The sequence below is a fragment of the Populus alba genome, chromosome 6, assembly GCF_005239225.2.
Source record: "Populus alba chromosome 6, ASM523922v2, whole genome shotgun sequence".
NCBI lineage: Eukaryota > Viridiplantae > Streptophyta > Magnoliopsida > Malpighiales > Salicaceae > Populus > Populus alba.
Window position 1 is genome coordinate 16613543 of NC_133289.1, and position 23407 is coordinate 16636949.

The 23407-nt window shown below is 33.4% G+C and overlaps 1 protein-coding gene and 1 pseudogene across 1 annotated transcript; both read right to left on the bottom strand.

Moving 5' to 3' along the window:
• Positions 1-7842: 7842 nt before the first annotated feature.
• Positions 7843-9099, bottom strand: LOC118043750 (AP2-like ethylene-responsive transcription factor At1g16060; annotated as a pseudogene).
• Positions 9100-10605: 1506 nt separating this feature from the next.
• Positions 10606-23123, bottom strand: LOC118043916 (protein REDUCED CHLOROPLAST COVERAGE 2). Its single transcript, XM_035052035.2, has 23 exons — positions 22479-23123; positions 21959-22020; positions 21185-21277; positions 20887-20959; positions 20453-20758; positions 20288-20352; positions 20067-20198; positions 19910-19951; positions 19292-19813; positions 19048-19205; positions 18250-18772; positions 17898-17960; positions 17707-17808; positions 17243-17563; positions 17055-17147; positions 16881-16982; positions 16682-16786; positions 15393-15526; positions 14585-14768; positions 13702-13833; positions 13500-13612; positions 13287-13365; positions 10606-13188 (listed from the first exon to the last, which is right to left on the bottom strand). Exons 1-23 carry the CDS (start codon positions 22546-22548, stop codon positions 11065-11067), a joined length of 5598 nt encoding a protein of 1865 aa, XP_034907926.1. The 5' UTR covers positions 22549-23123; the 3' UTR covers positions 10606-11064.
• Between the last annotated feature and the right edge of the window lie 284 nt (positions 23124-23407).

The following is a 23407-nucleotide window of genomic DNA, read 5'->3' on the forward strand; positions in this document are numbered from 1 at the left end:
CACAATACACCATGGATGAATGGCACTGTATATTTTTCAATAATTCATTTTAATACTCAAATTTTTATTTTATGTGTTTTTTTATTGGGATACCCTTTGAATAAAATACTTAACATTATGTTTAAATTATTATTCAATTCTTTCATAGTTCTTAAATAATGTTACATGTTTTTATGAGAATGTTCACAATTTTGTTTTCGATTATTATATACAAGATATGAAAAAAAATTAAAACATTATTAATTAATATTCAATAAAAATGAATTTTTTGTGTTATTTTCAATAGATTTTTGACATTATTTTATCATATTAATTAATTTTATTTATTTTCAATCACATACAAAATATTAAGATATTATTTTAATATATTTTTTTTTAATATAAGAACTTGCTTTTGAGATCATGATAGTTCATTTATCAATAAAATAATGTTTTTCAATTAAAAAACCTGCTTTTGTTAAAACGATAAAAGAGATGCATTAATAAGTCGATTAAGTTTAAATTGAAAACAAATTATTTTTCTACCTATTTCAAATGATTAAAATTTTTAACAAACTTCTATTTTAATTGTCATTGCTTTTTATTCAAAAAAATGTGCTTCTAATAAAAAAATCATGTCATTTGTTTTGACAATATTAAGGATTTTTATGATGATATCATCAATTTTTTTTTATGAATAATTATGTGTTAGCATGATATGCATAATTCTTGAAATGCTTTCTTATTAATATTAGATAAGATTAAAATATCTATTTTCTTAGTTTATATTATTAATTTTGATATGAATTTTTAAAAATTCTGTTGTTCTGATGTTTTTTATATAGGTGCATGAAAATGATATATTCTCAAATTTTTTATTTTTCATTAAATAAGTCTTTGCTTAAAACAAAATGCTTCTCATAAAAAAAGAACATGTTTTCATAAAACTAAAAATGAAATGCATGAATGAAAAAATTAGGTTTTTGATAAAAGAAATATATAATTTTTATTTTTTAGTTAAAATCATTGTAGTTTTATCAAACTTTTTTTTTTTAATGTTGTTGGTTTTTATTTAATAAACCGTTATGTTGTAAAAAACAATTACATGAATGAAAAGAAGATAATTTTAATGAAAACATTTCTATATTGTATGAGCTACAAATGTTTATTTTTATTATTATAATATTAAATAAAAAATAGATTCCAAAAGAAAACTTGTTCAAATTAGTTAGAACTATGATGTATGTCATATATCAAATGAGTTGACCTAAATCCATTAAAAAATATTGTGAAGTTGATTCAAATTCATTAAAACTATTATCATTTTAATTATTTTATAAAATAATATTATATCAACAATTTTTTTTAAAAAAGTCAACTAGGTTTTGTCTAGCTGACTAAATTTTTTATTGCATCTTTTAATTTAATTCTTATATAATTTAATTTAAAATGTAATTCACACAAAAAACCTAGTTTGTTGGCCATCATATTAAGTACTCGCCGAGCCAAGCCAAATTTATTAATACTAGTGCAAAACGTTACCCATGAAAATGCACAGAGCAACAAACTAGTTAATACTATGATACAATATACTGATTTATTTTAAAAATCAAGTTCAATACGTTTAAGAACTTAAACTTGCATCTAACAATCAAAGAATCTAAAGATTAAATGCAAAATACCTATTGCTAAATATGCGTAATTCTTCAAATACAAACTTTAAAATCAAATAAACTATTATTGACAAGAATTAGTTTAGGAGGGGAAAGAAAATCAATGTCCCCCTACTCACATGTTACTGTTGAATGAACAGTAACATTTGTTTTTTCATTTTTTTTTTTTCCTTTTTCCTTTTTTTTTTCCCTAATTCTTTTTTTCTTTTTTCATTTCCTTTTTTCCTTTTTCGCTTTTTTCTTTTTTCTTTTTCTCTCTTTAATTTTCATATTTTTGGATTTATTGAGAATTGAACTTTATTATTTATTTTGGTTTTCTTTATACAAGAATATCATGGTCTTGAAAAATCATCCCGACATTAGGTTGGTGTTTGGATTTTTTAGCATCTATTTTTTAATCATATTATTAAATAAAAAATGATTCCAAAAAAAAATAATTATTGAGAATTAGACTTCATGATTTATTTCAATTTACTTTTTATGAGATTATCATAGTCTTAGAAAAATATCTTAGTATTAAGTTCTTGTTCGGTTTTGAAAGAATCTATTTTTTTTATCACATAATTAATTTAAATAGTTTTTTTTTTAAACTAAAATTATTAAACTTAATGGAGTTCATAACCCAGATCACGAGTTTAGTGAGTTAATGTAGGTTGAACTAAGTTGATTCAATGTATCACCATCTCAATATTTGTTTTTAAAAAAGATGTTATCTTGAAAATATTTTTAAATCCTAATCATGTTTTTACCAATTGTTTGAATTTACTTTAACTCGCTAAGTTGATCAAGGGCAACTTCTATAATTTTAATTTGAAGCTCGAGCTAGGCAAAAAGTATAATTAAGAGGGTTCAAGTTTGACCCGCTGAGTTGTGTTTAATGACATTATTACTGAATTTCCCTTCATTTGGACATAACATTTTTACATGTAAAAAATTCTTGGTCCCACCACAACATAGCACATGTAATTATATAGTTATAATCCATTAATCAAAGGTTCAAACCCTGTTAATATCATAGATCAACATTAATATTTACTTTTCATACCATTTAATATTTATAATCAGTTTATTGACATTTTGAATTTATTGTAATTTCTTATATAACTATTAACAAAAACTTTAAAAGTGTGGTGTTTTCACTATAAAATATATTGTAGTGCATGAGAGAAATCACTATGAATTGTAATAGTATTTTCCTTTTTTTTTTCCTTAATTTTTTGTTGTCCGGTCATTGAACTTTATTTTTTTTAATTTTATCATTTTACAATGCATTGAATAAGAATTGAACTTGATAATTTATTTTTTATATGCTTTATATTGGATTATCGTGATGTAAAATAAAAGTCTCAATATGGTATTGAAAATGGGGCTTTTTTTAGACCAAAAGGACAAAGCTTCATTTTCTTGTCATGTAAGGTGGTTGAAACTGAATAAGAGGTGACATGTCATCTACACTTGTAGATGACGAGCCACCTACTCTGTTTTTTTATATAAAAAAATAGACAAAATTAGTGTTTACCCATTTCAGGTTAAAAAAAAAAAAAGAAAAAGAAAATGGGCTAGCATTGGGCCTGCCCTTGTACCCCTACCTCTTGCCCTTATTTTTTATAGGATAGGCGTGTTGGCCCACCCGGTTCTAAGTACCTTAATGTTTTTTAGCATATTTTTTTATTTTAATTGTGATTCATTATGATAAATTTATTAGAGATTTTTATGAATATTATTTTATTAAATTCCATTCAATGTTTGAATTGTTTTCAAATAAGATTATAACATTATTTTAATAACACTTACAAATGCTCTTTTTGTATAGCCCTTAGCAATGATTTCTTCTTCTTAAATTTTATTTGGTGACTTATCAATGTTTTTTTATTATTATATGATTAAACCCAATCAAGTCCATGGCTCAAGTTATAGTATTGACGAGTAAATTTGAGTTTACTCGAGTCAATCTAAAATATTATTATCTTAAATATATATATAAAAATAGTGAGTTAAATGATGATGCCTTAAAATTTATTTCTTGAAATCAAACCGGATTTTAATTGGTTTGCATCTAGATTTGCTATGTTGATTGAGTCAAGTTAGTTCAAACTTAAGTGAATCAAGGAGCAAATCTCTTTGGATATGTGTTTTAATTCCTTTTGATTTTTATTAAACTAGGTTTTTTTTTTGTAGAAATAAAAAAATATTACTAAGAAAAGAAAGAATTATACTAGAAAATTATTTGATTTCAATATCATTTAAATTATTACTCTTTTAATAAAAAAAATTATTCTTATATAATTAAATAAAAAAAATATTGAGTTTTTTTTTCCTTGTATTTTCAAGGTAGGTTCTTGGAGGTGCAATGTTTTATGCAAAGATGGGAGACACTACCATGGAGTTCACGGGAGAGTTGATCTAGTTTAGCATGCTTCCCCCAACAAAAGTGCTTAGATTGCCGACTTCTATCCAAATCTGATGCATCTTTTGCTTTTGCTCACATATATAGCGTACATGTGTTTTCTAATAGATTCATGATTTAGATTTAGTTAGGGAGTGATTGGATGACAATTAAGTCATACACAACAAACTTAGCTCCATTTTCTTGTATTTGATTCATAACAATTCTTGGAATCACGTTCATCACTCTATTTTTCTCTTGTCTTTTTCAAAAAGTCAAATTTTTAACAGTGATGTTCAGAGTCTTCCTTGCATGTGGGTTCTAGGATATTGTGGCATTGTACACGCAGTTCAAGTTCTTGCTCGTTGACATGCATTTGCTACACATGTTATCTAACATATTAATTCAATGATTTTCATCTGAATCAACTTTAGCCTAGTTGAAACTACGGATCTGTTACGGTTTAGCTCAAAAATATATTAATAATATATGGGATTATTGGTGTTTTCATCACCAACATTTAATAAAGAATTAAGAACAAAATAAATATAAAGATCCTTATTAACAAAAGGATTTTTTTTTGGTAAGACAAAGATTCATATTCAAAGAAACACTAGAAGTGATTCTAATTCAACGAAGAAAAGAAGTTATATACAGAAAACTTTACATCAAATGGAAAAACGTATTGGAGAAAGAATATGCTGATCTAGGAAAAATTTGTGATTGAATTACTATTTGAAGTTGAAGTCCCACCAATATCTTGAGGATATTTACGCTTTCTATGGCTCTGCTCCATGGAATGGTTTTCCTTGTTATCGGACAGAACCTGATCCAGTCTATCGTCTTTGGACCTATAAACCACTGCAAGCACACAGTGATCCAACTGTGTTATTTCCAAAAGAAAAGCAAGTAATTGTCAGCATGCTACACAAGACCCTGTTTTTTTTTTTAAAAAAAAAAAAAAAAAAAAACCAAGCAAAATATTTTACAGACCATGGCTTCATTTTCAATGGTTTGTGTGGGAGGATCTACAAGCCTGAATTCATACATAAGCCAACGTGTCTTCCTTTTATCCTTATCGAAGAAGACAAGAGATGACCTGGTACCAATGGTTTCTCCATCGTTATTTTCCATGACGGGAATGGGAGATGAATTCATCTTCCAATGTCCGTTCGAGGTGTTTCGTTTACCCTTCCTTCCTCCATTTATATGGAGTCTGTAAATAGGAGTGAAAATATACATCCTGCCATTACAATGGCGATGCACTTTATCTGTTCATTAAAAAACTGCAAATCAAGTAATCTTCTCTCTCTCAACATATATTTCTTTAACTACGAACTTGTTTATTGAAAGAAAATCTTCGTTTATTCAAAGAAAAACATGAAGCGTGACCTACCTTGTGGTAAGTTTTGAGGATCATATTCATAGAGATCAAAGTCACCAAAAATACCTTCACAAATTGCACCACCACCATATTTTCTTGCACGTAAATAATAATCAAGCAATTCTATGTCACTGGGGTTAAATCTCCAACCAACTGGTCCAAACTTGAACCAATCCATCCAATTGGCTGATGTAGATAAGCTTCTAAACGCTTCCCTTACTTGATCGTGACGCCTCGGTTCACCACCACTTTGCATCGCACGATCTACATCCCAGTTCCTCTCTGAGGTTTCTGAGATTGGTGCGCTCATCAAAGTCTTGTCCGCCGTTTTTTTTTCTTTGAGGTTTTCCCTTCGATGTTTTTTTCTCCAGAAGAAAAAAGGAAAGGAAAGTTTGACATCTGGTGATTCGGAAATGTTTAGGGCGTGAGTGTATTTATAGTAGAGTGGGAGACAATGTTTCACTGGGTCTTTCAAACCCTACTTCGTAAAGGATTTTGTAGCATATATAATTCATCACTAATGCTATTTCTTGAGATATTCACAAACACAAATAAGCAATTAGATTAATAAATCCAGTAGATGATCTATGCCTCTTAATCTTCCTAGTATTATTTATTTATTAAAACTTAGTCCTTATAGTTTAATGAAAGTAGTTAATTAGCCTTTTTAGTGTTAGACGTATATTTAATCCCTCTGTTTAGACATATATTTAGTTAATTATCCCTAGTCAATTACATCCCTATATCCCTCAGTTTAATGAAACCAAAGAATGATACAAATGGTTTCCATCATATAAGCACATCCTCATGTTTTTTCTCCTTTATTTATTCTTTTTTTTTTTTTTCATGTTGGATAAATCTTTGGTAACAATATGGTTCATCATCATGGCTAATTAAGAATAGATGAGAAGCAATTTTATCAAAGTGATTGAATTCCAAACTTATATCATATGATATTACCTCTTTAATTTTTTCCTTTAAAAGGAATCAGTGCAGCAGCTTAAGCAACCAATGAGAGAAAATACGAGTGGATGAAGAAGGCAACAAATATATTCAGTAACTGGTTATATGATATTTGTTGCCATATTTAGAAAAACTAAATTGAAAAAAAGTATATTCATAAAAAATAAATAAAAAATGATGATAAATCTATTGTTTGTTTGCCCTTAATTATCGCTCTACAAAGAAATGAACCAAATAACTAATAGCCTATTAGTAATAACTAAAATCAGATTTCCAAGCTATCAATATCTTCTTCTCGTTCTACAAATTTTCTTATTCAAGGAAATTTCAACCCTAAAGAGCTGCTAACCAAGTGATCTGGGAGAATCAAAGACTACATGATCTCGTATTCTCAAAGAACCTTCTAATTTAATATTATATAGAATGAATATACTAACAAATTCAATCACCAGAATTAATCCCTATGTTTAGAAATTGGAGTGAAACATGGGTGGTATAAACAAGTTGTAGTCACCAAAAAATCATATCATCTCCTTGATCTCTATAGCTACTTGAATATTGGCACTCAAAATATGTTTGTACGTCTTCAGGGAAGCTACACGGTGTCAGTTCTAACTATGATGATGAGGTTGGTGGGCAGTCTGTCATTGCTGTCATTTCCATCATTTCCTTGAACTTAGATGATTGAAGTAAGAGCCTTAGGGCTGATGTGGGATTCGTAGTAGCTGGCCATGGTGGAATTAATATAGTTCACTAGGCTAGCCAGGTTTGTTTGTTGTGAAGGAATGTTGGTCCAAGTTCTTGATTAGGGTTAGGATGAGTTGAATTATCAGTGCCTATGATCATAGGATTAGGAAGATTCAGATCATTGTTGTCATTACTGTTATTTTAATTAGGTTTCAGCCACTTGATGTACTAGCTAAGATTAACATTCAAGCTCGGGGCTCTATACCATATGCAGCCACAACTTCTTCTTGAGTATCTACAAGAACTCAATGAGATCAATTGATTGAAGTTAGGATCGATCCATTTTGCGTCATGTTAGGTAAGAATTAGGTTACAATAAAGGTTGGTGGATGGTTTTGCAATAAAAAAAAATAGCTTTGATTAATGTTAGGATTGATTTTGCATGTAAGAGTATGGTTGGAATTAAAGAAAGAAATCCCACAAGTAAAAACCTCAAGGAAGAATTGTTAAAGAACCAATTCAACCCAATAGCTTAAGCTAATAGGTAAGGTCTTGATTTATATTATTCTCTAACGCAACCTCTCAAGTAATTTGAAACTTGTACAGGCTCATATTACCTTGTACTTAATTTTTATTAAATAAATATGAATTGTGAAATTCGAACTCGTGACCATTTAATTATTAAGGCTCTTATACCATGTTAAAGAATCAATTTAACCCAATAGCTTAAACTATTACATGAGATTTTATGATATGATTTATATTATTCTCTAACATGAATTACTATATATCCCGAGATACAGGTACTTGTTGCCCAACACTCTGCCAATCCAAACTTCCCATCCTCCATTATGATGATGCCTGAAATTGAAGTTAATTTAAATTTTGAAATTGAATTAATAAAATGCATATAATTGAAGAACAAGGTTTCTGTACGTAGAGTACCTAGAAACTCCTTGATATTTTGAAACCCCATGACTGCTTTTCCTATAAATTTGAATGTCCAAATAAATCAATTTGCAGTATAAATTAATTCATCAATTTAGCAATTCCTTATACAGGGATTCATTTCCACAACCATTGATGCAAAAAGCTTTATTACCTTCTTAATGATCCGATGTACTCTTCTCTAGCCTACCCTCCATTTCTTTTAGTTGGTTTTGGTATGTCGATAGCTACCATTAAAAAGAAGAAAAAGAATAAAAAATAACAAATTCCTTTGTTAATTCTATATCCTAAAAACTATAGAGCTAAATCATCTATTTTTTTTTCTCATATCAATGAAATACTGATATAAAACTACCAGAAAATTAAGGATTGTCTCATGACCCTAGTATTTCAATGCCGCTAAGTCATAGGCATGTGCTGCAACTTCTTCGTCATCATAGGCACCTGATCAATAACAGTCATCACAAATGCCATAGAGATACCACTTGGTCTCAATTTTATTTTTTTTTCAATTCTTACATAACTCTCTATTGGTTTTATAAAGAAAATGCATGGTTAAACATGTACACGTACCAAGGTAGACTGCATTATCCAAGCATGGGCAAAAATTCACCAACCAGTGCCATGAAAAGACAATAAAAAGTTCACATTAATACAATATATTGTTCCATGATCATTTATATTGAGCTACAACTTGAAAAAAAAAAATAAAGCTAATATAGGTGGTTAAATGAACCTTGTTGTCCTTTCTTGTTTTGTGATTCATTGCAATAATTCTTATCCCACAAATGAGCTTCATATCGGCCGGTCCATCGATGCCTGAAACATTAAGTTATACAATGGTATCATTTTAGTAAGGAAAAAAAAAGGACAAATTAAGAAGTAAATTAAAATTTTTGATCAAGCAAATGAAGGCGAATGATTGATAACTTAGTAACACCATGATAAATGGAGCTACGTTGAGGAGGAGAGTCTTTTGGCACACTTCTCCTTGTTCGTTTCACCTTGGTAACACAATATGCCGTATTTTTTATGTTAATAGTTGTGTTTTTTGTGTTCTGTTGTGATAATTTTGCCATGAAATTGAGCTGTATGTTCACTATAACTAGTAGCTAGAATAATGTGAGATAAAAACTAAGAGATATGAAGACCGAGTCGATTTAAAAGGAATGATAGGGGAGAATAGGGTTCTAAATGTGTGTGCTGTCATAGAAGAAATGGTCGACTAGTGAGCGAACTGTTACGGAGATCGTCTTCTACTGGCTCTTGTGGTTTTTCTCTCTTGTTTCTTACCTATATTTCTATAAGCTTGGGCTAATAGTGTCAATCCCATTTCTTGAATATGCCGATGTTTTTGTTCAGCAATGTCATTTTATGGGGATGTATAGGGACATGTCAAGTGATGAAAAATTTCCATATTCAGCTAAAAAAATTTGAAACTTTATTGATAAGTATTCTCCACCATTATCATACTATAATTGTTGAATTGTGCACAAGAACAGATTTTCAACAAGAACTTTATATTGTTGAAAAATGAAAAAGACATAACTTTTGAAATGCATAAGATACATCTATGTAAAACAATTGAAATTATAAACGAATAAAACATGATATCAACATCCCCTAACTGAAGGAATATGAGATATCCAGACATCAGTGTGAATCAAGGTTAAAGGTTTAGTCAATTGTCTTTGAGAATGACTAAAAGGTAGCTTTTTAGCTTTCCTTAAAGAAGATAAATAGTCTAGAGTGAAGTTAGAAGGATAATCAAGGCGTTTATGCCATTAATCCCTAGTGGCTTTTATCTCTAATTTAGAAGTAAAACAACAAAATTTGTTGGCGCAACTCTTATTCCTATTGATTGGATAAAGGTCATTCTCAACCAGCCCTTGGAACAGCGAAGAAAAACTTGAAATTGAACAATCCATGGTAGGTAATTATATCCTTCAAGTCTTTGGTTGACTGGTTGTGAAGTAGATTAAATCTTTTGGGGTGAAGAGAATAAGGGAAGAATTGTGGAATTAGATGAAGTCATGGTTAAGGTGAAGAAATAAAGAAAGAGTGGATTTGTGTTTGTGTGGAAGCTATGTTAGATCAGGTGTTAGCCTATTGATACTCTGATACGATGAAAGATTTCTTGACAATTATGCTAAAAGAGGATGAAGAAATTAATCTTTTCTTAATTCTTAGGTTTTACAATGTGTGTGTGTGTATTGCATGTTATATATATATATATATATATATATATATATATATATATATATATATATATATATATATAAAAAAACTTGAAAAGAGGATAAGTATAGGTATTTGAAATTTAAACGATAACAAATTATCTTTCTCTATCATCTTCTTATCTTCCTCTATCTTCTTCTGATATTTCTCCTGTGCTTGGTTCTGTCTTGATTGTTCCTGGTTTTGTTGAGGTTGTTATGCTATTCAATACTCTAACATTTCCATGGCTTTTTAAGAAACTAACTTGTGTTGATCTCCTGCAAGATCTTAATGCATTTGTGAGGAATCCTATTATGATAATCGGATGACATGACAAGGCATAACATCTAGGGCGATACTGTAACACATACAAGTTAATTACTTGGAACTTCATTTTTGAAGAACTTTGATAGTGTCTATCTATCATCCCTAAGATACATCCAGGAAAGTATAAATCCTCCGAGGTTATTGTGTTTGAATTTCATTACCAACAAAAAGATATAACACGGAAATTAGCCAAAAAAAAATATAATTAAGTGTCATGAGCTCTCCTCAAAATAACTGAGATCGTTCAATGGTCATGGTATGTCTTTCCCTTGCCAGTCTATCAGACCGATTCTCTCTCCTCCCTCGCTGCAATAAAACCAAACGTTATCAGAAAAATATACAGATGACTATGTCAGACTCAGCAACATTGCTCTTCGCCACTCATTACGGGGGCCTTCAGTTGTTGCTTATTGCTTCTCTCCTCTCTTTCATTGCTACACATCCTGGGTCTCAAGCAGATTTCTTTCCAGTTTCCAACTTTGAAAAGTTCAGGATATTTTTCAACTTGCAACCTCAACAATATCAGCTTCATTATCGCTGTAATCCGCCCAACACTTGCTTGGTTTCTCCTCAATTGGCAAGCTATCACAAGTTTCTATTGCTACAACAGTATCACTAGTCTCTGGGAGCTCGGTAGGATTTTCTTCTATTTCGGGATTTACATCTTCTTGATGTTCTTTCTCACCTGCCTGGTTTTCAACTCCTACTTCAATTGCAGAAGTTTCAACACCATTCTCTGCTTCAGCTTCACTCTTGTTTTCAACACGAACATCAACAGAAACTAACATGGGTGTTTCTACTGGACTGACTGGAGAGGCTGGAAACTCATTTTGAGTTGCTTGAATACCGTTCAATAATGCTGGATAACCATTTGGTGACACAGGAATACTGGTTGGGGAAATGGGGAAGCCATTTGGAGATACTGGCATACCATTCGTGGTAGCCATATAACCATTTTGCAGCATTGAATAGCCATCGGGAACCCAAGGTTGGCCAGGCACAAATTCAGCTGCATGTGGGTTCATTATTCTAGGAGGGCTGAAATGATTCCCATCCCCTGTATGCTCACCATTGTTGAAGCTCGGTTTGTTACGTGGAACGCGAGTTCCAGATCTGTTAAAACTACCAGACAGCCTTGGACCATATGGAACCCTAGCTGTTGCTGACTGATGAGGTGATCTGCGAACAGGATTGACAGTAAGCATTGGAGGAATATTCACTGGTGAAGGAAGAAGCCCTCCATGATCTTTGAATCCTGGAATGGTAACTGAGCCAAAAACTGGAATTGGGGATGGGTTAAATGGTGGTGCAGCCGCAGAAAGTTTCTTGGTTGTCTCCTTGCCAGTTTCTGTTTCATCTTGCTTTCCTCCTTCAGTCGACAATACCTTAGCATTTGTATTGTCACTAGATGGATCCAGAGTATTCTCATCTTCTACCCCTTCATTTGAGATTGAAGCATCTTTTTCCATCAAACCAGAATTTTCAGTTGAAGTAGATTGAGGTTCCATATCAGGGGAAGCTGCTGGGAAACCGTCTGATACTAGTGTTTCTGGCACTTCAGTTGGGGAAGAGATGGTATTTGAATCCTTGGAAGTATCCAAATTCTCATTACCCAAGAATGAAATGTTTCCAGCTTCTGAGGCATCAACTTTAACAGCAACTATTTTAATTCCAGCACCATTGTCTTCTTTATCAGTGCGATCCTCAACAGCAGACTTCTTTCCTTCGAGTTGCTCTGTCACCACCAAACCCCCTACTTCTGTTTCTTTCTTTTGATCGACAGGACTTTTCATTCCCTCTGAAGCCGGAAGATGTTTCACTGCTTCAGGTTTCAGAAAGTTTTCTACCTCTGCAGCTTTTAATGTTGTCACCTCTCCTGATGTGAGATCAGTTGCAGATGCCTCATTGCTACCCCGAGTACTTGGTTCCATTGGAATATTTCCTTTCGGCAACTGTTCTGCTACTGCCTTCACAATTGTCCCAGGAGGAGCCAATGCAACTTCTTTATAGGAAAAGATTTTTCCAGCTGAATGAACGCTGATTGGACTTGCTATTGGGGCTGCTTTGGCAACTTGTTCAGTTGAGGCAGGGGTAGCTGGGGCTGATTTAGGGGTACTTGATTTCTCTGCTCCACCAGTAGAGGCACCAGAGTTATTTACTTTTGTACTGAAGCTGGCACTCTTGGCGAACTTTTTAGGAACAGGAACTGTCAGTCCAGTGGAAGCAGCAGGATCATTCGGTGATGTTTTAGGGGATGCAAAATTGTTAGGCTTTCCTCGGAATCTTGATGACTGGGGTAAATTCATGAAGTTGGTATTCAATTTGGCTAGGCTTGGCCTCCTTGAACCAGAAGATTTGCGACTTGTCGGTGAACGACCTTTAGGAACAGCTTCTTGCCATCCTTCATCTGAGTCTTCCTCTTGGGTCTTATCATCAGTCTTCAACAATGACTGATCTGGAAGACCAGAATCAGATTTTTCATTCCCAGGCTCTGCAAATTGAGTTTCAGATTTGTTTTCCTTATCACTTGAATTTTCTACAATAGGATAAGTTGGTGACAATATTTCATCCTTTTGGTATTCATCTGAGACTGTCTCCCCATTTTGGCCTGGTTTGCCTTTAACCTGCATGATGAAAAGAAAACTTCAGCCATTATTTCAGAAAAGAGAAAAGTTAATACCAGTAGCATAAGCAAAAATATGCAGGTACATGAGTTTATGACCTTTGCACGAGCTTTCTTTTGTGCTTCTCTTGCTTTCATATCTGCATCTGGTGTTATATAATCCAAAAGATCTGATACACTGATCCAATACAAGAAAATATTGCTTAAAGTTGTTATTAACACATGATATCAATGAATTCAGTGCCAAAAGAAAACAAAACTTGCTACCATTGACCAATATAAAGCACATATTTGATGTCTGCTGATTGTTACCTTAAATGACCTTTACTGGAGATCGAGGCATCTGGCTTTGGAGTACCATTGCGCGCGGCTTCTTGCTGCTCCAGAGCCTTTGACTCAAAATATTCAAGCCATGCAGCTGCATCCTGTAAAAGCCATCGTGTACAGAGATAAGGAAAAAAGAATCACAGGAAAATATGAGACTTGACTATTGAAATATTGAACTTCATACTACCTGAGTGCGTAGATCCTCAGGTCCAAGTTTGGCCTGCAGTATTTGCAGAGTAGTCTGTTCATGCTGAACACTTAAGGAGTAAACTTCCATCAATGACAGAGCAATTGCTATGGCATGGTAGCTGGCAGCAGTCTGAAGAAGCCAGACATGTGTTAAGACATGACAATGCAAGCCATTACCTTCATTAAAAAGTGGACATGTGCATACATGCACACACGCAATTGTCAAGTGGTTGGATTCAAGAAGCAGGATTTCTGGATTTTTATATTCAATGTTTAATCTAGACATACCTTTTGAAATGTTATTGGTTTTTCAAACGAGTAAATCTGTTTTAGTCATAGATCCACTACTGCCTCTCAAGTCTCAGCGCTTCTAGTAGCCCCACTTTATAATTCTTGATTGTTTAATTTGGTTGCATCTAAAGATATCCAAATCAACTAAGGATATCAAAGTTGAGAGAATAGCGAGTTCAATGATGGTAATATCATTTATTGAAATTCTAACTCTAACCAGGCCTTAAGCACAACCATTGAATCAGTTTTAACCTTCTTGTTTCATTTTCAAGCTATTAATTATTTTGAGTAGTGAAGGCTATCTGTAAATCACGGAAGAAAGACCATAATAACTTATGCTGTATATATTTTCTTGACCAAACCTTGAAATTCAGCAAAAAAGTAAGAAGCAGCCAATACAAGGAAGAGCTGGCTTGCCAACAGTAACTGGTGTGTAAAGTACAAATTGGAGAGGATGATTATGCATTTCAGATTTTGTAGTCTATAATCACTGTTTTCTATTTTGTGCTTCTGATTGAAGGCTGTATGAATAACCGAACTGTTAAAAGTTTTCTATTTGATTGGGGGGGGGGGGGGGGTGGAGAACTTGCCTGTATATGATCCGCTCCAAGAAGTCTCTGGTTACACTTTAGAGCCTCGTGAAGGTACCTAAGAGCAACATGCACGTTCCCTAATCCTTCTTCCATCATTGCTACATTGATATACGTCGCAGCAGTATTTGGATGAGATGGCCCGCACGTTAGATGCAAAAGATACAGTGCACGATTGACATACCTGGAAAAGCAAAAAGGTAGCCATTAGGGCATTTCCCTTGATACTGGTTATAACTCCTGAAAGAATTAACTATATTTCATTCTTATAGATGCACTGCCTGCCCCACTCCAGCACCATAATATTTATTTTATTTTTATCACAGGGTTGGCATCAGATTCTTTGTTTTTCCAGCTCAGTATGCGTGAAAAATTCCTAAAAATCCTTTCTAAGACCCCCTTTTGGATGTGAAAGCTTTTTATCTCGATGTTGGTGTTTTGGTTTTTCCTGAGAGCATTTCAGAAAACTCCGATGAGATGATTAATTTTTAACTAGTAAGGAATAATGGAAGCCCCAAATAACATAATCTTTTAATTGAGAATTATATTTTCTTTCCACGATTTAAATAGATAAAAGTCCCTCTTGCCTTTAACTAAGGAGTTTATCTATTGTCCTACCAGTGAATAAAGTGAGACAAGCCTGAATTCTACACGCTAAGAACCTCAATAAAAGTTTATACTCATCACATAGCACCATACAGTAGCCCATAGCACCACATAAAGCTATGAAAAGGTAGAGAGGATAGCCATTGTGGGGCCAAAGTCAGGTAGAAAATTATTTTTTGGTTAGGAAAATATGAAAACGTACTTCAAGGCCAATTCCGTATGTTGAAGACGATAGTAGAAGACAGCTAGATCCCCGTAACTTTTCATTGTATCAGGATGATCAAGTCCAAGCTCCCTCTCATTAATATCCAATGCTTTTTGTTGATAAATGGTAGCCTAAATAAAGTGGAGGAGGTCAGTACAGAAAATCACTACACTACACCAATTAGATGACAAGCAGAAATATATTAAAACATGTAATGGTGCGCTTGAATCTTGAATCTTGAAGGTAACACTTCAAAAAAAGTACAGCATACTCTATTTGTTATGGAAACTGCTCCCTTTACAAGTTTTACCGTTGCTTTACTTGATTCAGATTGTACTTAAGATACAAAAGAATTTCGAACTTTAATTGCTTTCTCCTTTTGGATTTCATGGACTTGATGCAAGTTGTCTTCTTTATTTATATTACTGTATCAAATTTCCCCCGCAGTAGCTAGGATAATCATGCAAAGAAGCATGAAAGTAAATTCTCCCTTTATCTAATTTTGATTCTCCATAAACAACACAGAATACCTAATGAAGAACATGGAAACGCACACCAGTAGAGAACTATAGATAGAGTATTAGAGATCAGTATAGAACTCAGAGGTTCTTGATTTTTGGTAATTGCATAATGAAACGCATTAACTTCATAATAAAAATACCAATCACATAAAAGCATAAAGTATTTACCAAACCTTCAGGAATGGAATGGCAATCTAGTTCTTTTACATACTGTAAACTGTTTATATTCAAGCTCTTTAGGACTCATAGCTACGCTTAGATCTTTTTCAAAGTCAAACTCAGAATATCATGTCAAGACAGGCATCACGATGTGAGGTATCTATGACAACTAAACATGTATTAAGATTTCTAACCAAACTTAACTCTCAACTATTCTTCTTTCTCAGAGTTTAATTTGTATCCTTCTATTATTTCTTTTGATTATCATCTTGAATCCATTTGTTTATGCAAATAAAATTCAATATCCTTGATATCGATAGAAAAGCCAAGTGACAAGATAGTCCTTTTTCCACGTATAACAAAACTGAGCAGAATTGTGCTCATTCTTAAACATGTGATCATCAACGATACCAAACAAACCAAACCGATTAAAAAAGGAGAAAATTGATGTTCAAATCATTTTGAGAAAGAAAAAAAAGATATTAACTATAAATTCCACCATCTTGAGTTTCCCAAAAGTTTAAATAACTAGATACATGCTGCTACTACTTATTGCTTGGCGTGCTGTGGATGTATAGAAGTTTTAAAACATATTAAAGCACATACCTGATTGAAATCCCCAGTATGGTAGAGAACTACAGCCAGAAGACTGTATGCTCCCGCAGTCATTCGATGGTAAGGGCCACAGACTGACACGAGTTTTGACAGTGCCTTCAAAATTCAATATCACATATATGTTAACATTACTGGTTTTACAAATTGGTAAGAGTAGGATGTCATCTCCACAAGAAAAGTTATAATGTACCTTAGTTCCATAGTTTACAGCATCCTCCAATTTACCTTTATCTAAGGAAGTTTTGGATGATTCTAGCAGGGTACGTCCATCCGCAGATGAACATGCAACATGCTATAGGAGAAGTATATTGTCAGATACTACAAGAAAAATGAAAGTTTTTAAACGAGTTACTAGTATCTTTACCTTGTATACAGGGACCATGCTTATAATATCAGACCTCTTGAAAGGAGAAGCATTTTCCATATCATAGTCCCTGGGAAGAAGCTCAAGGCCAACCTGACAGAAGATGACTTCACTTATAAACTTAAGATGAATTATTATACGCACTGTGAGGCTTCTCAAGCAGTAGCAGAAGGGTCATATATTCAAACCTTGTGGGACAGTCCACGAAGAATGGCAAACTTTCTTAGATCCTGATAGCTCTCATGCTTCCACTGCCACCCAAACCTCTTTCCAACGAAGGTTTCCACCCACTTACACTTTAGTTTCTCATCATTTATGATATCTGAGTCCTCAGTTTCAGTTGAAGGCGTTCCTAACAATATATTTAGACATGATGCAATGCAAGCAGCCAAGTCAGCAACATCATTAACTGATGCCACAACAGCTTGTAAAATGTGCTTGTAGGCTCGGACAATCATTTCATGTATACATAGTGATTGCACGTGAGGGAGCTTGTCTGCAAGTTCAACCTAGAATGATAGAAGAAAAGAAAAAAATAATAAAGCTTCTGAATCCAGCTATATAGATAAGCCAACTCTGATAGCATTAACAAAAGATTTTCTTGTTTGGAATAGAAAATAACAAGACAGAACTTTCACAAAAGGTAAATTACCACACGCCCCAAAGAACACATCTGCAAACCCCGTGTATGCATAAAATCTGTCAATGTTCTTCCATCAACTGGTGAAAGTTCCAGGGAGCCAAAATCTGCCACCTAAGATATTGAAGTGACATGAACCACTCATATTAACACTGGAACATCTTAGGATTCAAAAAAGAAGTGTCGATTATCAAAAAACTAACCAGTTTTGGAAGAGCAGTGTCAGCATAGTATTTATATGCCATTTCAATCAACTCATCAGGTGTCTGCAAAATCAACATAACCACAGAAAATATGAATTTGAATATGATTGATTGATAAAATCAGAATACTGGGGGTTCCTCTTCTCAACAAGAAAAATATGCAATTATCACAATGATAATTATAAATAACTAATGTTAAATATTTAGCATTAAGTATACGCAAGTAAATATAGAAGTTCAAGACTCCCTGAAGATCAACTCTTGAAGAAATGAGTTAGTTGTTTAAGTCTAGAAAAATACATAGAACAGATTTAAGCAGATAGATGTTCTCCTTCGAAAGTAGTAAACAAACCTTGAGGTGAAGACCGGTTTCTGATTCTCTAAGTCGCAGATATGCTGCTTCAGGAAGCAGCTTTTTCCATATTACTTTCATTTCCTCATCTTTTTTCTCCAATTCTTCCTGATTAGTGCTATCAGGTTTCTTGCTCATGTCAAGGTTGTTACCAGCATAAACATCCTTTCCCTCTTCAGTTTTGCCGGTTTTGACATCAGTTTTCTTCTTCATCTCCCTTAACAATGCACCTTGCTTTCCAAGCCCCTTGACAGCAGGCTCAGGATTAGTTTCTTCATTTTTCTTAGCCTCAGTTTTCCCCGCAGCTTGATTTTGCAAATGTTGAACCCAACATGCTCCTAGCTCCCATCTGATAGATTTCGTGTATCTACTGGATTCTTCCTGTAGCTTCAACAAACTATCCTCTAGTATTTTCCTCACCAAAGACCTGGCAGGGTGTAAAATTTCGAGATCTCCATCTTGTAGTCGCTGGAGTGTATTAGATGACTGGGGCGTCGATGACTTATGCAATAGCATCCTCAAGCTGAAAAGTAATTTAAAGAAAATGACAATTAACAACTGTGGATGCTATTATGGAACAATGGATTTTATTATAAGCCATCAAAGCGTAATTTCTCTGATAGTGGGTCTGTTTGAGTACAATTGCATACACATATCCATGTGTCATTAAGAAACAGAGAAGAGTTAAGAGAAAACTGACCTGATTTAAGAGGATTCAACAAATAAGCAGTTCATTAGGACTAAAACATGAATAAATGCATGTCCTGAACAGCAATAAAGCGTTTGAAATGAACTGACCTATTAACATTTAAGGCATTGGCGCCTCCTTCAGGGTGGTCCTCAATGGAAATTTCCTGGGGAATAGGATCCCCTTCCCAGTTCACCTCAGAAGAAACTTTAACAACAGCTGTGAAGCCACAATGTCGAACAACCACTACACCTAAAGTGGGAGTATCCTACAAGATCACAAGTCCACTTCAGCAACTCATACAACTACTTCAGCAAAAACATAATGAGCAAATGTAGCCATTAGACTACTCACATGAACAGTTGCACTTTCATCAGCAGTTATTCCCTTGAGTAAATTTCTCCGAGCAAGTTCTTCCTGTGACACTCCAAGAACCTGGCACCCATCATTTTTACAATCCAACTTGGTGCTAGCATCTGACACATCTCTCGTAATGATAATAATCAAATCTCCAACTCTTTCCTCATGCAAAAACGACTTCACAGTATCACTTAAAAAGCACTGATTTTCAATGATACTTTTGATTGCTGCAACAGCTTTAAAAACAGAAACATCGACAAATAAACTATGAAGCAGAAAGGCTTTCCGGTCCCGAATTTGCCTCTCTTCTGCTGTTTTACAAGGCATTGTTGCCAAAATCACAAACTCCTTCGCCCATGGCCTGCCATCATGTTTCCCATCTCTTCCTTGTCCTCCTCCATTACCTCCCCAATTCTCATCCTCCACAGGAAGTGGCGGAAAAACAGAAGGATTGTCAGCAACAAGCGGTGGAACAACCCACGTGTTCGCTCGAAAACCATAAGGAAGGTTACCAAACTGAAACAAACAATTAACATTAAATACAAAATTAACAATCAAACATCTCTTATAGTCTTATTAAAACCTAAGAGCTAAAGAGATGGGAAGGCTTACTTTATTATGCTCAGTGAAAGCTTTCATGAGAGCTTTGTATGCCTAAAACAAAAAATTATAGCTTTAAAAACACCACCAGTGACTGACTTTGATTTTCATAGTAAAAATAAAGCAAAAACACAAAAAAACGACATGTCAGTTTGGAATTAGAACTTACAGAATCAAAAACTCTGCTAATCTGCTGCAACAAACTAACCAAAGAGCGACAAAGAAGAGCGCGTTTTCCAGCTGGATAGAATCCTTCCCGCGAAGCAACAATTGTCATTGGCTTCCCACTGCAAACCCTAACCTGAATTTTTCCATTTCCAAAAATATTCGTTAATTTTAAACCAAAACCACTAAAAATCAAACTATTCATAAAAAAACAAAAACTCTCACGTCTATCTGGAAGAAATCATCTTCCGTTTTATCTTCAAGGAAAGGACGACTTGATCTCCTGATATCTGAAATCAACAAAATTAAAAAAAAAATTATATTAAAAAATCATATTTTTTTTGCATAAATATGTTTGTTATTATAATTATAATGAAAATGAAAGCTGACATTGAACCGGCGGCGTGAGGTGCGAGAAAGAGAAGAATTCATAAAACTGGCCAAGCCGTGGCGGTGGGCACATGGAAACCGCCGCATCCGCTTTCTCCATCGCGTCCGTACAAGCATCCTTGCCACTCTTGTTCACGATTTTCTTGTTATCTCCTCCCGTCTCAGTCGAACCGGACTCCTTTGAACCTCCGGTTCGACCCTGTATTTTTGTCGGAGAAGTGGAAGAGGCGCCAAATGAGGTGGTGCAGGCGACGATGTCAAGGAGTCGGTGGATGTGAGCTATGGATTGTTCTTCTGTGTAGTCCTCTGCAACAGAAATTTTGAATTCTCGTTAAGCAAAAAATCGGGGTTTTTTGGGTAGCAGTACGCTGTTGGTGGTGGTTAGTGAGATAGAGTGGGTGTTGAATTTTTGACCGTTGATATGAGGGGCTTACCTTCTGTAACGGTGAGGTGGCAGGGTTTGAGCAAGATGATGTCCACTGAATCTTTGAGTCTGGGTCCCCGTACCTGTGAGTGTGGTAGGAGTCAATGAGTTTGAGGGAAAAAAAGCCGTTAGCACTTAGCACTCCAATTATTGTTTTTTTTTATATATATTAAAAAAATTAAAAATATATTTTTTTATATTAATTAAAAATACCTAAAAAATTAATTTAAAGTTAAAAAATTCAAAAAAAATAAAAAGAAGTTTGGGGGCTAAGAGTATAAATTAATTAAAATAGAAGGGTTAGTTACCTCGTGAGATAAGGAGAAATTGGTCAAGTGGCATGTCTCGACATGCACACCCAAAAGCTTTCTTACATCCAAGATCCTGTCTGTGGAGATGCCCTACAAATATATGCAACAAAAGGTCTTACAAACCAAGCAGAAAAAATAGAAAATATAATAATATATACGGATTATTTTTATGTTTTAAAAATATTTTAAAAAAAAATTTAAAAATATATTTTTTATTTATTTTAATTATTTTTTTTTATGTTTTTAGATTATTTTATGCTGATATCAAAAAATAATTTTTAAAATATAAAAAATATATATTATTTTAATACTTTTCTAAGTAAAAAATATTTTAAAAAATAACCAAAATCAGATATTAATAGAAATGTTATCGAAATATATACCTACCAAAAACAACAAAACAAATATGAAAAAGTAGAAGATAGTAACAAGCAAATTACAACTCATTAATTAGTAATTTGACAAAAGAAATATATTTGTTTTGGATTAATAGAGATATATTGTTCTTAAAGTCAATATAACTTGATTAATTTTGAACAGTTTTTTCTTCAATTTTTATATTATTTAATTAAAAACTCAACCAAAAAAAAACTATGAATTAAAGTATTAACTTCAAAATTTATAAAACCTAATTAAACTCTTAAATTTTATGCTAATTTTATGCTAATATCACCAGTTAAGAAAAGTAGTTCAAAGGGTTGATTTTTGGAATTAATGAAGAAAAATTATAATGACAGGGAGGGAAAATACTAGCTAGGCAAGTGCATTTACCTTGATAGACACTTGAGAATCGTCCGGCGTTTCAACGGTGACTTCTATGACAGTAGGCAAAACTGTACATTCCCATACAAAATCAACAAGACCCAAATTCAGCATTCTCAAAATAAATAAATAAATGACAATAATTCAGTCCATCGTCTTGCTCGCATTCATATCATATGCATACACACACACAGAATGTTTTTATCTAAGCAATCTAGCTAAAAGGTTCGATTGGTTGCAGAAAGGATAAGAAAATGGAGAAGAAAATTTGTGAACCATACATTTCCGATCTTATGTAGGGCCTGATAATCCAAATAATAAACTCAGTAAGATAAAAAGATAGCCGCTGAGCTCAACACACGCACGCATAAGAGTTGGATTTTCACTTTTGAAAAGAGAAAAGACATGGAAGATACCAAATGGAAGCGGAAATGAAATATACAGTAGATATAGAGAAGAAGAAGAAGAAGAAGAAAGTAATATGATGACTGATGCAATGAATATATATATAGATGATAGAATTAGTAACCTTTTTCTTCCTTCTTCTTTTTCTCTCCTTTAGCTTTATGAGGCTTGGCCTTTCCAGTCTTGGGAGCCATATTGTTGCTGCGAATGAAGGAAAAGAAATCTGTTTTGATTGGGTATAAGAACTACTCCTTCAATTGACGGTAAAAACTATATCCCGGATTGAATTTATCGACTAAACTTCTCTGCATGGAAGAAAAATTTACAGAATCTTTCGTCGAACACTCATAAGGAATCAAGAAACAAATACATGTGGAGCAAGGAGAGGAAGCACCAAGAAAACAAAATAATAATGCAAAAGTGCAGGATTTTTTGTTGTTTTTTAACAAACAGAGGGATAATTAAAGGGGGGGAGATTAGCTAGCTAGCAAGCATGCGTAACCAGTTCATAGCTCAAGCAAGAAGCTGCTTTTATATATATATGGTGAGGAGAAGGATGGGGACAGATAGAGAGTAGAAGAAAAGAGAGGGAACTGAATTGAAGTTAGTTTGTGTAGGATATTGTTGAGCATAATAAAATCTTTAAGTGAAAGGAAAACTTGGGACATGGGCTAATTAAGGAGAATATGAGAGAACGAGAGAGACTGCTACTGGGAAGAGGATATAGAGAGAGAGAGAGAGAGAGAGAGAGAGAGGGCCTGAGAGGTGGATAGGATAAGGTAAGCCAAGTTCTTTCTTGTACACAAGCGTAGCACAAGAATGTAAGGTAAACCATTTCAGGCCTCTCATTTTTCTCTTTCTTTGTAACTTGCCTCATCGCTTCCCTTTCATCAGAGTTTTTTTTTTTTTTTTAATATAAATATTCGAATTAATTTGTATATATTTCAACTAATTTTATAAATTTTGAAATAAATAATTATGTAAATTTTTATTAACTATTATATTAATAACCACAAAACTCAAGCTTAAAATCATAAAAAAAAAAAAATTTAA